Source organism: Panthera onca, chromosome A2, assembly GCF_046562875.1.
Source record: "Panthera onca isolate mPanOnc1 chromosome A2, mPanOnc1 haplotype 2, whole genome shotgun sequence".
In the NCBI taxonomy this organism is placed as follows: Eukaryota; Metazoa; Chordata; class Mammalia; order Carnivora; family Felidae; genus Panthera; species Panthera onca.
The window spans coordinates 123,819,491-123,838,230 of NC_138340.1; the positions used below are offsets into that span (position 1 = coordinate 123,819,491).

Consider the following 18,740-nt stretch of genomic DNA (forward strand, 5'->3'; position numbering starts at 1 on the left):
AGACAATGATGCTTTTTTAAAAAAAATTTTTTTTTTTTAACGTTTATTTATTTTTGATACAGAGAGAGACAGAGCATGAACGGGGGAGGGTCACAGAGAGAGGGAGACACAGAATCTGAAACAGGCTCCAGGCTCTGAGCTGTCAGCACAGAGCCTGACGCGGGGCTCGAACCCACAGACCGTGAGATCATGACCTGAGCCGAAGTCGGACGCTTAACTGACCGAGCCACCCAGGCGCCCCAAGACAAAGATGCTTCTTAATGGAAACAGTTGCATTCTGAATCTTTTTTCTTTCTATCACCTCTTTTAACTGTAATGTTCTTGCCTGATTACTGAGGTATAGCTCCAACTGTAAACTACTCTAGAAAACCTGACAACCAGAATGTAAAATATGGATAAAGAATCTTTTCAAACTTGGAAAGAAATAGAGAGTGAATATAGCACATATGATCTCTTAAATGCAGAGAAAATATTTCTCTTTGTTTTGAAGGAGATTCTTCACAGTCTTCAAATAAAACATATTATCCTATTTACTTGTTAAGGCAAACTTAGAATATCTCTTCATTAAATTAGAATATACTGTACTAGGGGCTTGAGTATTTTGAGAGTTTGGACAGGAAACTGAATTGCTTGAAAGTGTGGGGAATTTTTTCTAAGACACTTTGAATCATGACTTTGCTCTATTGTTTAAGTATAAGGAACTTAACCTCATTTATTTCGGAACTGAAATTGGATGGTTTTGTTTTTATTTAAATAATTATACTTTACTCAGATAAAATGGAAATACATAATAAATGTCATCCATGGTAGTGTTTCATCTAATGATGTAATCTAGCCAAGACTTAAATTGTTTTAACTGTGCTGGCACTCTATATCATCAGTGTGCTAATTGTTTGTAATACATATTGTTTTAGTGCTTTTTCATTTTAAATTTCACTGAAATTGAATTATTTAGAGATGGTATAGAGGATGAGAGGAAATTAATACTTTTAATGTAAACAAATAACAAAGCAATTCTTTAATTTTTCCTCCTTAGGAACCTTGGGTAATGTAGAACATGGGAACCAATATCAGATCAAATTAATGTATGAACATAATCTTCAGAGAACAGCCTGCAATATGACTTATGGATCGTTTGGTGGTGTAAAAGGTAATTTGCATTAATCTTGAGTATGCTATTGCAAGTACCAGATTTTGGGTTTTGGCCATATAAAAATGGAAGATCACGAGGTATGAAATCTCAGAGTTAAACATAGTTTATTGAAACCCCTATATTCAAATAGTCAAGCAAAATAACGAAGAAAGAAAACGTTAAACAACAAATGTGTTTGATTTTCACATAGTCATTTTTGTATGGTCTTCAGAGATATTTCTAAAAGTGTCTTTTCATCAAATTTTGTCTTCATATCATGAGCTGACTGAAATTGAGGTTTTTTGGGTAAACTGTGTGACTGCCTCTCTCACTGGAAGAAGGGGTTAATCTCACTGATAGAGTCCCTCTCCTACTTGTGATAGGCAGGGTGAAGCTGCAGAAAGAACACTCTCCCCACCTCACCTACCTCCAGGGCCACAACCAGGGTTGTGCTGGTGGTTGTGCTGGTTGTGCACGAGGGCACCTGGACTAAGGATAAGTGGAGACTGAAATGCAGACCTGATCCTGCTCATCAAGCCATGTGCCTTGGCCAGGAATAAACCTCTCCAGAGGAGGGGTGCCTTTTTAAATTTCACAACAGCGTTATATTTACCAGTGAGGTTGGGTTCCTCCCACCTTGGGGGTATCTTTTTCTAAGTAGCATGCAGCAACGTACAGCCTGCCCACCCTAATCCCAGAACTTCCTGAGTTACTAGGGCTTGATGCTTGCTTGGGTACACTGTTACTGTTGGCACGGGAGGGTTTTTATTTACCACCTAGCTCCTCTCACTTCACTGTGACAAGGTCATAGAGAAGCTGCTGGTACTGGAGTGAGGACAGGAAACCAGGTAGTGACACTTGCCTGTGTGGTTTTGTGTGTGTATGTGTGTGTGGCACCTGTGGAACATGAACTAGGGATTTCATAATATTTTAGCTCTTTCTGAGCTCATATTTTTTATGAGTTTATTGTTTAATCATTGTATTAAAAATGATCTGTGTTAGATCTGTCTTTAGTGATGTGAAAAAAACAACTATTTTGGATGTATCCTTCATTTGTGTGAATTCACTTCTTTTCATACATAGAGGTAAAGGTGAGGAAGAATGAATTTGAGCATATCAATTAACAAGAATATTTCAGGTGGTGGTGTACAAATAAATATTTTGCATAAAGTGATATGAAACAAAACACTTGGCTGGATTGCAGAATTGCTTAAGTTGAGTAATAGGAATGTTTGGATTGTTTAAGGAATATGGAAGATGTCCAGAGTTGGATGAAGAGGGGAAAGAGCTATAATTTGATGAGAGGCTAACTTTTATCAGTGCAGTATCCCTTCCTAACCTCAGCTGTTAGAACTGATTTTCACTGTTCTTTAAACAAGATGTGTGACATGATCAAGGGACCTAGGTCTCTATTGTTTAATAAATTGTTTCAATTATTTTCCTCCTACTAAATCTTTTTTTTTTTTTTTTCCTACTAAATCTTTAAAAGGCAAATTGCTAAATTCTCTGCATCGGGGGTCCAAAAAATTATGATATGATAAAAAAGTGCTTTGGCTAAATGAAAGTTTTAATTTTTTTGATAGCAACAAGACAATTCTTTCTAAATTTTTTTTTTTAACATTTATTCATTTTTGAAAGGCAGAGAGAGACAGAGCATGAATGGGGGAGGGGCAGAGAGAGAGGGAGACACAGAAACAGAAGCAGGCTCCAGGCTCTGAGCTGTCAGCACAGAGCCCGACACGGGGCTCGAACTCACGGACCATGAGATCATGACCTGAGCTGAAGTCGGCCGCTTAACCGACTGAGCCACCCAGGCGCCCCAACAAGACAATTCTTTAGACCACAAATCAAATGTTATATCGATTGCACTGTATTTTTTTTTTCAAATCAGATCAAGTTAACCCAATTAAAATAAAGTTTTAAATAAGTAAAAAGGGATTCCTTGCTTTTGTGTGACATTTTTGCTGGATTTAATAATGGTCTTCCAAAGTAACGATAGTTGCTACTAGTTTAGAAACGAACGTATGACTTTGTGCTTATATGATACCTCTCTTAGTTCTTAAATTATGCCTTACACTTAAAAAATACCTTTTGAGGGGTGCCTGGGTGGCTCAGTCCGTTGGGCATCTGACTTTGGCTCAGGTCATGATCTCTCGGTCCATGAGTTTGGGCCTCGTATTGGGCTCTGTGCAGATAGCTCAGAGCCTGGAGTCTGTTTCAGATTCTGTGTCTTCCTCTCTCTCTGCCCCTCCCCCGCTTATGCTCTCTCTGTCTCTGAAAAATGAAGAAATCTTAAAAAAAATTTTGAAAAGTACCTTTTGAAAAAAACAGGATGTTCTGACATGCTTTACTTTCCTATGGTTAAGCAGATCATTTCACAATTTGAAACAAAGAAATGTCTGAGTAGCAGAATTAGATATTCCATTTAATGGGTTTGAAACATGTAATATCACTGAGGCATCTACAAGAAAATATGAAAAAATAGTGGGGTTGATAAATTAGTAAAAATTAGCCATATTGGGAGGTTGGCAGAGGTAATAGGGGGTTACTATTAATGGGTACAAGATTTCTTTTTGGGATGATGCAAATGTTCCAAAATTAGATTATGCTGATGGTTGTACAGTTCTGTAAATATCCTAATTACTTAAGCTGTATACTTTAAAGAGGTGGTATATAAAATATATCTCAATAGCACTGTTAAAAAAATTAGCCATGGGATAAAATCTGATGCTAGAGAGGTGATAGTACAGTCTGTATATCCTATATATGTAAAATGACATAACACTCTTAAAGGAGGTTGGTTATTGAGAACCACGAAAATAATCTTGGATGCTGATATGTGACTTACAGGGATGTAAATTGGGAAATGATCCAAAGTATAGAAAATAGAAAAATCATATCAAGTTACCATATATTTATTTCTTTCCTCTTTTTGTCATTCCTTCCTTCCTTTTGTGTGTGTATGTGTGTGTATGTATATATATGTGTATATATGTATATATAAATTAGAACTGGTCTAAATGAGTAATAGGGGAGAATGACTAGGTAAGTTTTGATGCATAGATTTAGTGGGTAATTATGAAGTTACTAAGATTGCTGAATTGTACAACTTTGTACATAATTCTTTGTCCACATTTCTCATTATTTCCTTAGGATAGTATGTGGAAGTGGAGATTGAGTCAGAAGGTTATATAATTTTTTTTCCTCAATCTGAAAACTCCTCCCAGCAAATATGATACAAATAAATTGTAAAAAGTACAGAACTTAAAAGGAAGAAAGTAAAAGTGACTCCAAGGTATTCACATTTCAAAATGAAGCCCATTTTCTAAGCCTATCATAACTGTGTGTGCCTAATATGCACTTTTCCAGGATTGAGTGGGTCAATCTTTTAATTTGAAAACCTCCCTAGAGTTGATCTGAATTTAAAAAAGGAAACTTAAAAAAATTTTTGTCTTCTATCTTCCTCTGTATTTAAGATGCCTTCTTGTGGAATTTAGTTGTGGAATCATGTCAGTAGTCCTCAAGAAAGGAATTAGGCAAGAAGAAACCCTGGCCCCATTTTAAACAAATGTATGGGTATGGGAAGGCAGAGTGAGTTTATTTTGCATGTGCACCAGAGTGAACTACCACTAGATGGCAGTCCTGTACAACCTTGGACTTTAGTTGGTTCCTCCTTTAAATAAAGTATGCTAAGAGATCACCAATGGAGGAATTTTGAGCCCAAATAATACTTTGCCTTTTATTAAAAATAAATGTAACTTCTCGGGCGCCTGGATGAGTCAGTCCGTTAAGCGTCCGACTCTTGATTTCGGCTCAGGTCATGATCTCATGGTTCGTGAGCTCAAGCCCCAATTGGGCTCTGTGCCTTCAACACAGAGCCTGCCTGGGATTTCTCTCTCTCTCTCTCTCTCTCTCTCTCTCTCTCTCTCTCTCTCTCTCTCTCCTCTATCTTTTCTCTATCTCTGTCTCTCTCCCTCCCTGTCTTGCTCACTATCAAAAAAAAAAAAGCATTAAAAAAATAAATGTAACTTCTTCATGTTGCAGAAAAGTAATGAAGTGGTTTTTAAAAATTTTAATTATAATAAGTGATATCTTAGAATATAAATTGAAAATGCTTTCTAGCTGTGCTTCTCGAACTTGAAGTTGCGTTTGAATCATAATGGAATCTTGATAGAAATTCAGGTTCTAACTCTTTGTTTGTAATTGGAGAGTTTGAATTTCTGAAACTTTCTTCGTTGATGCCAAGTCTCAGAGATCTAGAGATATGTTGCTGCTCTGGATCTACCGAGTACTGTTCTATATGTTCTAAGTACTTTGCAGGTTGAATAACTTAAGATATACTAAGCAAGTGGTAGAGGAGAGATTCTAACTCAGACTCTGCTTCTAGAATCTTGTAGTGTTAACCATACTAAACTTCTTCCTTGTCTGGACTGTGAGTAAATTAACCTTCCTAAATCAGAAAAAAAACTTTCCTATCAGAAAAGGGTGTATTTTGGTTTGGCTGAAGTTAGTGCATAACTTTGATTCTTCATAGATTATGGAAAACGTATTGAGTAACTGCCGTTTCAGGTACTTGCTTTTTCAGTTTGATTTTTTGGTTTGGTGCTTTGGTTTCTAAGAAAAGTCCTCCCCCTGCTCCACAATAATAAGAGAGGTTATATATGGGAGGGTAATATTTGATTTGAAATTAGCAAAAGAGTCATTACTGTTTTTCTTTAACCTTTTTTTGTTTGCTCGTTCATTAAGAAAATCTTTCAAAAACACCCTGAATACATTTGCAAAAACTGAAAAGTGCATTCATTTGATGCAGTAAGGCTTGGCTTTACCTCAAGCTACATGTAATGTCTATTAATGAGAAAAAAATGGTAAAGAAATAGGAAATCTAGTTTTATGAACTAAAGAATATATGCTTAATATCTTCCATTATTCAGACTACTACATACCATTCCAGAATTTAAGTTAAAATTCTTTCCATATTGTACTTTTTAGGGGAAGTGACTGATAACAAAGACTATATTGGATCCTTTTTTTTTTTTTTTTTTTTTTTTCTTACACAAAAGGATGTGGGAGATGTGCTTGGAATTAAAGAATTTTTGTAGTTTCTCTAAATTTAAAGTACTGTTTTGAAAGAATGACTTTGGGTTTTTATAAAAATGGTAGTTTAAAAAAATGGTAGTTTATCTTTGCCTTTTATAATAATGACAAATTAATGCTTGCAAAATTTAGTGAGTGGTATAAGCATGGACAATTAAATTACAGTTTGGAAATATATTAAATTAGTTTTGAAAAGGTGGATTTGAATTGATCTAAAAATATGTTATTAACATTGATGGAATTTATTTGATTCAGTAATTTGAACTCTACTTGTTTTTGAAAAAAGGAATAAAGGATATCCCTGCCAGATTTTCCTCTGCTTTAGTTTCATTATGTCACTTCAACTTCCAATGGTTGTTGATATGGTACTTTACCTAGTTAAGATAAGCTTGCCAATTCAGAATAGTATTCGGAAAAGGACAAATTAATATTGACTGACAGAATGCCAGTGGTAGAGTGAAGAAAGAATGTTACTGTTTTGAGGTCAACAATTGCAAATACTTAGCTCAGTAAAATAAGATACTTTATCTAGTTTATGTGATGTATCTTGCTACCATCAAGATATTTGAGCTAAAACTTCCTTTTCTCATAATATGATTTAGGGACCTATAGTTAGTTTACTTGCTCAGTTACCACAAATTTGTCCTGTAGAGCTGGGACACGTCGACAAGCCTTATAATGTATATGGCTCTTTCAAGTGTGTGAAAGGGACGTTGAAAAGAAATAGTTGATTTATTAGAGATGTATGGGAACTTTCAGGGACTAGAGAAAGTCTGGTGTTAGTTCTTCCTTGCATCATCTTTCTTCCTCCATCCATCCATCCATCCATCCATCCATCCAATGCGTATTTACTGAGAGTCTTTTGAGTACCCAGGCACTGTACTAGTTTATTGGAATAGAAAGATGAATAAAAGACAGTTTAAGTTCTCAGGAAGCTCACAATGTTGGGTACAATAAAGACTAAGAATTAGCTATGATATAATGAGGTAAGTTGTAATAAAGATGGATATGTACGAAGTTATACTGAAGCCTTGAGGAAGGAGCAGCTTCCTTAGGCTGAATAAATACGTGTGCATGTATGTATTTGTGTATGGGGAGGGCAGTACTTAAAGGTGAGGGAATGTGCTGTTACCTATTTTATTTCAGCTCTTCATTTTTATCCACTTTAATCTAGAGGTCACTAGCCCCAGTTTCCTATAAATGAACAGTTTCATAGTTTTCAGTATAAAGCTTTCATTGCTCATAGGCTGAGCCATTCAGATTCCCTCTGGGATAGTTTGTTCCTCTTGAGAAGATTATTTTTTAGACTTTGGAGCACTTAAAAATTATTTTTGCTTTAAGAAACCTTGGCATTTTCATACTACTAAATGGACTTTCTTACCTATAGTTTAAAGCCTTCAGTAAGGCAAAATTATCTTCTTTCGCTACCAGCTGATTAAAAAAAATTTTTTTTAATGTTCTTTTATTTTGAGAGAGAGAGAGAACATGAACAGGGGAGGGGCAGAGAAAGAGGGAGAGAGAGAATCCCTAGCTGATAGCACAGAGCCCAATGTGGGGCTTGAACTCATGAACCATGAGATCATGACCTGAGCTGAAACCTCCAGCTGAGTTGGACTCTTAACCAGCTGAGCCACCCAGGTGCCCCTTGCTGCCAGCTGATTTTAATGGAGGATATAGTGCTCTAGAGACAGATAGATAGAAACATAGTATGACTCTGTTTATTAAGAATGACAAATTGGGGCGCCTGGGTGGCTCAGTCGGTTAAGCGGCTGACTTCGGCTCAGGTCATGATCTCACGGTCCGTGAGTTCGAGCCCCGCGTCGGGCTCTGTGCTGACAGCTCAGAGCCTGGAGCCTGTTTCGGATTCTGTGTCTCCCTCTCTCTGACCCTCCCCCATTCATGCTCTGTCTCTCTCTGTCTCAAAAATAAATGTTAAAAAAAAAAAAAAAAAGAATGACAAATTTAAGGGTAGGGATAGGAGATGAAGTAACACAAGAGATTAAGAGATATAAATGGAGAGACAGAGCATGTCATGAAAGGAGAGGGAAGAGAGTTTCAAGAGGTAGGAGTCAGGAGAGTCAGAGGTTAAGCAGCTGGAGTGTTGAAAAGAAAATACTGGGTTTAGCTGCTTGGAGGTCATTGGTGATCTTTGGGAGAACAGTTTTAACAAAAGGATGGGCACACTGGTCCAGTTGCCTCAGAATGAGGACTTCATAGAAAAGAAATGGAAATCACAAAGGAAAGCTGTTCTGTGAAGAGGTAAGAGAAGGGTAAGAGAATGATATGGCCACAGCTGGAGGGGAAAAGGCTTTATAAGGAGGGAGAAGTCTTTGAGGAGGTAGGATGGAACCTTGATCTGATGAACAAAATGCCTTCCATAATATTTTGTTGAAAAAATTAACTTGAATATATTTTTATTTGAAAAATTATGCTGTTTGGAATATGATGGGCCAGTTCTTTAAAATTTTATTTCTTATCACATAATTGGTGCTTTATAGTCATGTTGAATTTTTGTCTTCTCTTCATAATGAATTTGTGGTTTATGGGAAAAAGGCTTTTTAATACTTCAGTAGAGATTATCAGCACCATCTGGTTCTTTCTTCAATTTTTACCCTTCTCTGACATTTTTTGCTTCTTTACTCTAATTTTTTGGCTTTCTTTCTTTCTTTCTTTCTTTCTTTCTTTCTTTCTTTCTTTCTTTCTCTTATTTGTCTACCTACCTATCAGTCTACCTATAATTTTACTGTGGTAAGAACAATTAACATGAGATCTACCCTGTTAGCAGATTTTTAAATTGAGGTACAGTTGACATACAATGTTATGTTAGTTTCATGTGTATAACATAATGCTTTGATATTTGTATCTCTTAACAGATTTTAAATTGTATAATATTGCTATTTCTGGGCTGCTCTAATTTTTAAAATTAGTTTTCTTGATTATAAATTTTTGGTTTTCATAGAGATGTTTATATTTTGAGCTTACTGGGTAATAGACAACTCAAGATTTAAAGAAATGTTACCATAAAAAACCAATACCACTCAATTTCTGTATATGCCACTATTTTGCTTTTCCATTGGGTGTGCTTCTTTTCACTTTCCATCCTTGCCTTTGGTTAACTAAAGATCCTTTTCTTTTAAAGATTTTATTTTTAAGTTATCTGTACAACCAAAGTGGGGCTCATACTCCTAACCCTGAGATCAGGAGTCATGTGCTCTACTGACTGAGCCAGCCAGGTGCCCTGATACTGAGGATTCTTTTGACTGCAGTTGACAGTAGGCTCATGCAGGAATAAGAAATTTACTGTCTATCACCATTTGGGCCACCAATGTGATTAGATCTGTTTTTTTTCTTTTCATCTTTTGCTTCCATTTTCTTGCACAAGCTATTTCTTCCCGGTTACAAGATAGCTACAGCAGCTCTAAATCTTCTTAGATTCTAGTTCATGTGAAAAGTGCCTGCCTTTCTTCCAGAGGGCTCAGCAAAGGTCTCTTTCCAACTCCGTGGCTTTGGTTGGACCATCTCTGAATCAATCCCTGTCACTAAAGGAATGCAGTTAAACTTGGGTCTGAGCTAAGTATGGGAGAGGTAGGGCCATTTCTGTTAACCATTAAGACTAAGTGTGGAGAGGGGTGGACCTTTGGGGGAATATAGGTGAATAATCAACTGTGGTGAGTTTGAGGATTTTGGAGTTGATCAAGGAAAAAGGCATGACTATGAGATGTCAGTAGCCCACAGTGAACTTTATTTGGGTGTTGCTTTGACAAGATTGCATTCAAGGGTAAGTCCTTAACAGCAGGAGATTTTCCAGAGCCCGTGGCAGGGGACCACCACCTATAAAGGGAAGCAGGCAAGGAAACTCCTTGGGGAGAGGGATTTCTGAGTGGGGCTGTATGTCTAGGTGATAATCCTCAGATACAAGATGAAGAGTCTTGATCAGGAAGCTTTGGAGGGCAACAGTGACTTCTGTAGCTCCAGGATTTGTCTTATCTATGGCTAGTAAATGTTGGTTCATTTTTGCAGGGTATGCACTGCAGGCATGCTATAAATGGCTAAGAATATGCTTATTTGGTCTATAATTAAAGCAACTGAAGGTGTAAAAATTAGAGTTTTGCATCTGAGGGCTTTGAGTTCACATTCATGACTAGCCTGCTGTGAGGTACTAAACAAGGGGCCAATCAATGTATAGCGGCCACCTTTAACCAATGTATGTAACATTAACTGAATAGGGCAAAATAGGTGCTGGGGAGCCAATACACTGTAAATGTCCATCTTCCTTTTGCCTTCACATTCTCTCCTAGAGCCTTCCTGGGGTGCTCCTTTAGAAGTGACAGAAGAGGCAAGCAGTGGTGATTTGAAAGGTGTATGTGGACTGGAGGAGGCAGGGGATGAGCAGTTGAAGAGTGCTCTGCTTTGGGCTGCCTGCAGTCTCATTCTGGCCACACTGTAGGGGATAATTGCTCCGAATGTTTGTTCGTATTTAGAGATTTGTTGCAGTTTCATTTAATTGAATGCATTTCAAGGTCATTTGTCATGTTTTTAATTCTGGGTTTAGTCCATGTTAGATTTGGTGGCATGTTCCAAGTTCTTTATAGATAAATTGAAACTCGAAATGATGTAGGGCATGATTTTTACTTCATCTTTTTCTCTTTCAATGCTCTCCACACCAAAATGTGTATACTTTTATTATAAAAGTAATCATGTTAATAAGGGAATATTCTAAACATATGAACCTGTAGACAGGAGAAAAAAATGATTTAGCACTATCTCCTAAATAGAACCACTGATTACATATCAGTGTAGACTATAACATAGAATATTTCAACCTTAGTTAACCCAGAGTAATTTTATATTTCTGGAATTTAACTATCTCACCATCAAAATGGCACTATCATTGAAAAAATATGTTTATCATGGGAAGTCTGGTGCTATATGATATGGGATGTATGTAAGTAATGGCAATAAATATGTGAAATAGACATATTTCTTAGCAAAGCTTTTACTTCATATGACTATAATATCTTGGAGTCAGTTGAAGAATTTATTAAATATTGGTCTTCAGTTTGTATCAGTTGAAAACATGATGGATTTACTAGCAAACAGAAAAAATCCTCATATTACTTGTGTTTAGCTATAAATGGAAAAAATAGCATGGTATATGATATTCCCAAATATTTGGTGATGGATATATTTCACCTGTCAATTATTTTTTTTAAAGTTTTATTTATTTATTTTTTTTGAGAAAGTGAGAGTGTGAGCAGGGGAGGGGCAGAGCAAGGGAGACACAGAATCCGAAGCAGGCTCCAGGCTGTGAGCTGTTAGTACAGTGCCTGACGAGGGGCTCAAACCCATGAGCTGTGAAATCATGACCTGAGCCAAAGTTGGATGCTTGACCAATTGAGCCACCCAGGTGCCCCCAAACTGGCCTTTCCTTTAAAATGGCAAATAATTTTTATACAGTGATTTTAATTAATCAATTAATTGATTAATTAAAAATGTTTATTTATTGGGGTACCTAGGTACTGACAGCTCAAAGCCTGGAGCCTCCTTTGAATTCTGTGTCTCCCTCTCTCACTGCTCTTCCCCAGCTCACATTCTGTCTCTCCTTCAAAAATAAATAAACATTAAAAAAAATTAAAATGTTTATTTATTTATTATGAGAGAGAGAGAGAGAGAGAGAGAGAGAGAGAGAGAGCTAGAGAGCACAAGCAGGGTAGGGGCAGAGAGAGAGAGAGGGAGTGAGGAAATCCCAAGCAGGCTCCACGCTATCAACACAGAGCCCAAAGGAGGCCCAAATTCACGAGGGGTGAGATCATGACCTCGGTTGAAATCAAGAGTCAGATGCTTACCTGAGTTACCCAGGTGCCACCATACAGTGATTTTAAACTTCTGCACATTTTATATTCTGGGGAAGCCCTCTTGAGCTGCACATAGCGTATATCCAGTCACAGCTCAGGATGTCTGGTAACAGTGTCTGCAGGAGAATGGGGAGTACCCTGTATCAGTACTCCAGGACTGATGGGGAGTATCCTGTGTCAGTACTCTGGGACTAATGGGGAGCATGTATAATAGCACTTCTGCTAGTCATCAATGCCTTTTGCTTGTTCTTGCTACTTTGCCTTTTCAGGTTCCGTTTTCAGCCTGTATACTTGGACCATCACTTGTAAATGACTTTGTTCAATGAAATTTGAGATTTCCTTACATGAAGTCATCCCTGAGGGTCTTTTTGGATCTTTTCCTTTTACATCCTGGTCATATTATGTGGATCATCCACTGATTATTTGAGATTTGGTAGATGACACCATAACCATGGTTCAGTTGATAACAAATTGTCTCTCAATTATGATAATGTTGTATTTCATATATATGTATATATTGCTAGGGTTTTGTTTGTTTCTGTTTATTTCAGTTTTGCAGCCTCCTGTATCACCCTGTCATTGATTCTTGTTTTGTTTAATTCATACATTTATTAAATTACTCAGTAGTGTGAAATGTTTTCAGAGGACTTTCTTCTGACTCTAGGTTTTGTTTTCTTTCCATGTATTGTTTGTATGTTATCTCTCTCTCTTACTCTCCATGCTATTTTCCTATACTGTGTTTGTGGATTTACCAGGCCAATCTCTTTTTATCTTGCTCAACCCTAGCCTGGTGGCCAACTCTGTCTGGGCCAGCTTGCTTTTTATGGTGCTGGTGAATTTTCCTTCCTTTTGCTCCCAACCAGTCAAAGACAAGTTTGCTTTCCTTTTTCACACCCTGATTTGAGAGCTATATATTGCTCAGTGTCTCTGCCTGCTTCTTGTCTGTGGGGGAAGTATGGATGGGAGAGGAGGTGGAGTGGGTATCTGTGGCTATGGAAGCCTTCCTGGACAATCTGGCTTCAGCCCTGTCTTTTGTGGTTTTCTGAGGTATCTTGAATCACTGTTCCCTCTACCTGGACGGTCTGTAACTTGTTATCTTGGAAGGTAGGGAGGATGTTCTCAGACTTTGGATCTTCTCTGTGGCTTCCTCACCAGGTTTCCTCAGAGTCAGCTCCATTTGCTCCTTCTTCTGTTTGACTATCTCACCAGGCTCCATTTCCATTCCCCCCTTTCTTTCTTCCTGTCACCCCCTTCCCCCTTTTTATTCTGGTTCCTTGTGGGTGTGTGTGAAGCCTCATGTGGCATTTCCATCTCTAGCCTGTCTTCCACTCCTCATCATTGCTGGAGATCTTTAGCCTGGCTGCTGTTTTTATGGTCTGTGGCTTTTACTGTTACCTTTATTTTTTCACAAAAACACCAACATGGTAAAATTTATTTTTCTTATCTCGTGGACAGGGACTGTAGTGAAGGTAGTTGTTTTTCTGGGCATTTTGATTTCTCCAGGCTATCTACATCCCCTCTGGATCTGTCTTTCTCTAAATTAGAGAATTTTAGTAAGGTTTTCAGAATTTTGGTTATTCATGACCTCATCACCCCTCCTCTTTAAGTGGAGTCTTGTTAGCACCTTCACAAAATGCACAAAGTCTAGCCCTGAGGATTCTTGGAAACGTACTTTTCTTGATGATCATCATTTTTTGAAGATATGGGATGAGGTTGGGTCTTTTCCCTTGTTTCACTGCTGCTGGTGTATATTTCTTATGCTTTGTCATTGGCTTATTTACTTGTTTGTTTAATCCACAGTGTTATATTTTTGAAAGTGTTTTTTGAAAATAGTCCTTGGGCTGCCAGATTTGAAAAATGGATGTTTATCATAAAAATTCTTGTGGATTCAACAGTTCAATTGTTTGGATGATGCTGGTAGACATCTGGATAGATAATCTTTTATTTTTATGGTGTGAGCTATTTATTTAGTACAGATTATTTTTTGTACATGATGTGAATGTCTTTTCACCATATTATTCTAGGGTTTTATGTTGTGTGTGTGTGTATGTGTGTGTATTTTAATGTCAAATTGTTCCTTTCCTGTATAATTTATTCTGTTTCCTCTAAGCTTAGAAAGTTCTGTCATCAGAGTTTTAATGTTTTTGTCTCCTGTGGATTGATCTTCTAGCAGGAATGTTTATATTTATTTATAGAGAAGACTATGTGGAGAGAATGCTACTGTTTATTATCTCCTATATGTTGTGCTATTGTATTTAACCCTGTAAGATAGGTAACTTAATAATATTTCCCACATTGGGAAATAGAAACCCAGATAAGATAAAGATCTTGCTGCAGATCATACCTGGGCATAGAGAGGCTTTGAATCCAGAGTTGTCTGATTCCAAACCCCATGTTCCTTGTAATACATTACCACTTGTTCGACTGCCTTCCAAGTCAGAAAGAAGGTCTGTGTGAATTCTTTGAGAGGAAGGAGAGGGTGGCTTTTCTGTAAGCTTAATGAGGGCAGAGACCATTTCTTTTGTTCATCATGTGCTAATGTCTTGTGCAGTGCTTGGCACATAGTGGGATTAGTAGTATTTGTTGAGTGAATGAACCAAAATAGACATGTGGTTGGGCAGAACTGATGTTATACACATCAGGTTTTCAAGGTTACTTTTCAGAAACAAATGTTACCACAGTGCACTCATTCTAATCAGCTTCTGAGTTTTGTTTTCTTCTTTAGCAAGCACTTGTTGACTAACTGCTACAGTGCATGGGTTATAGTAGTTACTGTAGTGGTAAATGTGGAGGTGATTACTTGGGCCTCCTGGATTCACCTTTACACAAATTATTTCCCCATATGCCAGTGAGGCAGTATTTATACCGGCCAAGCTTACCAGTAGAAATACTGACCTTTTTCATCGATTTGGAGTTTTGTTTCTATACATTATTCATCCTTTTGTTATCAATATGTTTTTTTTTTTTTTTGCATAAAATGTGATATTCAGGATTATTGAGTATTAATGATAATATTCACAAATCAAAAAAGGTTTTGGTTTTTAATAATTCTTTAAATTCTTAGAAATTTAGCGTAACAGACATTTCTTTGTGTCTTTAACCCTCTTTATCTCTTTTCTCTCTGTGCCTGTGAGAGCTTATTTTCCTTGAATTCTTCCAGTTCTCTTATTTTACTTTGCTTTTCTTCACCTAATGAAACTTCAGAAAAGTAGAATTTTTATCAAGGAAAGTTTAAAGTTAGATTGTGGACATAATATGGGCATGGTATGTACTATAAAGGTCTGATAGTACAGTAGTCCCACATTTGTGATTGAAGTGGAAAGAAAATGCTGTATATAAAAGGTTCAATATGTTTGGATATAATTGTCAGTAAAGGAGGTGAACAGATTTTACTAATAATATATACGAGCATGGTGGAATACTTTTTAAATTGTCAAATGACTTCTATAAGCTTGTATGGGATTATATTGTCACATAAATAAAAATTCATGCATTCTTTGGAATAAAAAGCCCGCCAAAGAAAACAGTGAACTGAAGAATAAGTAAGTCACCTTTTGCCTCATCTTGAGGCAACCCTAGATAATCAGATTCTCAGCCTTCAAATAACTTCTAATTGTCTAAACTGAAGCTTTTTTTCTTGTCTGCTAAGGAAATGTATTAGTGGCCACATGTGGTTGCTGAGAGGCTGTGCTTCCCAAAGCCGTCTGGATTCTTTGATAGTCATCCAGAGAGTGAATTGATATGCTCAGCTGGGGTGAATGAACAGCCAGAACACAGTCTTGCTTTTTTGTATGGGTATATTAGTGCTAATAAAAGATTAATGCTATTTTCCTTATAGGGAATCAACAGATAATGTTTTGATAACCCTTGTCTCACCAGTGAACCATATGGCCCTTATTTTCTAACAGATATGGTTGAAATGTTAGAGAATAATGTTAGAAAAGGATCCCTATGGCGTGCTGGCTCCTATTCCTTGCCTAAGCATTAAAGTGTAGGTGTTTTATAATATTGGAGAACGTCCCTCATTTGTTTTTAAGATCCTTTATGGATCCACAGTGAGAAGTCGGAAGATCAAGGGGATAATAGGATTGATTCTCATCCTGTGCTGGGTTTTCTCATATATATGGTATTCATTTATAAAATCTTTGGTCCAAGACCCATAAAACAATGTTACTTTCAAATAGCGTCTTCCTGTATATTACATTGTATAAAACCTTTAGTTCCTGGGGGAAAGTTATAAAGAGGGTTCCCTGTAGTCTGCAAATTCATTTTTTACGTGATCATTTAAAGTTGTTACTTTTCCTGAAAGGTGAATTCTGATTCCTTCTATATATATATATGCTATAGAAATTGGTGGTTAAATGTCTCCTTGCCTACTGTGGCTAAGAGGGGAAGGGCTAAAAAGAACATTTTAAGTTTCTTAGTGTTGTTTGAAAAAAATAATAATTTCTTTCATGGTGGCTGAATGCCAAGGCTGGAAAAGTGTTATGGAAATGTTTGTGGTCAGGACTGCCTTTGACGAGAGAAAGGTTAAATATGGTAGTTTTGATAGGATTTGACAGCCATTTTTGATATCTATATATATATGTTTCATCATGATTCCCTTCTTAACAGTGGAGTAACTGAGCTATTAAATATTTTACTCAATTGAGAAGGAAAATGATTACCATAAAACTACTTTACTTAAATGACACTATGATATAAAATGTTCCAACAGTTTAAAATATTCATCTACAAAACTTATTGCCATGGGAAATGAACAATCCTCCTCTACCCCCCAGTCTTTCTTGAATTAAATTGATTCAGTAACCCTTTTTCATTCTATCTGGCAACTCTTGCCTGCAGATTTAAATTCTAAAACACAGGGTAGAGATATATGTTAATGCTTAATATGAAAAACAAATGTTTTTTGACTACTACCAGGTTAAAGTTATTTTAAGAGTACATTAGTAGTACTCTGGGTAGAGGATATCTATCTATCTATCTATCTATCTATCTATCAATTGACATACGTGTGTGTGTGTGTGTGTGTGTGTGTGTACATATACGCAATAATATATGCAATAAACTTTAATTAGATTATCTTTTTGATGTACCTTTCGGTGGTTTCCAGTTTTCTACTAATGTGAATAAAATTGCTGTGAACATTCTTATATAATTCTTTATGTGGACAGTATAAAAATTAGGGTGTTTACATATGTAGGATGATATAAAAATTACATTGCTAATTTTTTTCAATTTTTTCACTGTTGTAAAATTTTAAGTACTCAAAAATAGCAAGAATAGAGGTCTTGTATTAGTGGGCATGCTTTGCATGGAAAAATGGTATCATATGTAATACTTCTTAAACTTCTAAAGATCTAAAATTTGCACCATCAGTATTTCATACAGTACATAACTTAAGTCACTTCTGCCTAATTTAGAATATCAGAAATGATAAGCTTGGTATATCAGAATAAGTCCTCCCATATTATATTAATTTCAACTGTATTTCTGCCTAAGCTGAAAGTAAGCAGGGTTTTAAAGCCAAATTTCCTTACATTGAAATTTGTGAATAAGAAACCATTTCTAGATCTTTGCTAAAATAAGACAGTATTATTTAATATGGAAACAATAACTGAGAAACTAATTTGGAAAGTTATATTCATGATTTTAGAGTACTATGAATATAAAATGTATGGGTGGAAAATTAAGATTTCATATGGCTTTTTGCAGCTGGTTGATTAAGTCCTATACAGTTCATTGTCTTAAAGATGAAATTTGTACAAGGTTTTGGAAGGCAGGAGTTGTATATTAAAAGTTCTTGTTTCAAAGGTAGTACAAACTGGTTTTTAACAATCTATCATCTTTCATTTACCAAAGGAAATATGTAAAAAGAAAAGGAAAAGGTTCAGTGGGAACAAAACATTGAGATGATGAAAAGCTACATGGAAAGTAAAAAGACTTTAGAAAGACTACTAAAATGAAACTAACTTTTTTCCTCAACAATCTGTCTGAATTCATTTTGCTTTCATTATATATCTAGCCCGGAGGCAAAGTATGTTGAGCATTACAACAAAGAGGGTGTTATAAGGAGGGCTTTAAAAAAAATAATAAAGTATAACATATGTGTAAACCATGCAACTTTGTAACAGGAAACTTTATAATAAGGGAGGACTGTGCTTAGCTTTTCCACAATTTTGGAAGAATGAGTTTTATTAGGTGTTAGACAAAGAAATTATCAACTGACTTTTATGCTGTAAGGTTGAAAGATTTGTTATGACCATTCCTAGACTTTAGCAGTGGTTTTAATGTGGGTCCTGATATATTAGAAACAGTGCCTAGCACTGTTAATATGTCTACCGTTGCTAGTTCTCTTAAGGAATATGATGTTTAACTTTGGCCTTTCAGTGAAAGATTATTCAAAATCCTGTTATTCTGTGGTTTTTCTCAGCAGTATTAGGCTGTTCTTGAATTGATCAACACATAATATAATTTGGGAACCCAATCAATGGTTCTTTTATTTTTGAAAGATGGTGACAAATTCTTTTGAAACTTGGGAAATTGGCTCCATCATTCATCCCTTACTCTTTGCTTTTCCTGCCCAACTTCCTAAAAACTATTGTTTTGATGTCAATGTGTAGAATAGATTATCTATAGGGGAATCAGTGTGTATTAAT

At 36.3% G+C, this 18,740-nt stretch overlaps 1 protein-coding gene across 5 annotated transcripts in view; it reads left to right on the plus strand.

Moving 5' to 3' along the window:
• Positions 1 to 18,740, plus strand: part of BBS9 (Bardet-Biedl syndrome 9) — a 441,850-nt gene that overhangs the window by 34,246 nt on the left and 388,864 nt on the right. For all 5 annotated transcript variants that reach the window (XM_078440712.2, XM_078440700.2, XM_078440701.2 and 2 more), the window contains exon 5: positions 1,037 to 1,150. In XM_078440712.2, coding sequence (XP_078296838.2) covers positions 1,037 to 1,150 — 114 coding nt within the window. The remainder of the gene's footprint in view (positions 1 to 1,036; positions 1,151 to 18,740) is intronic.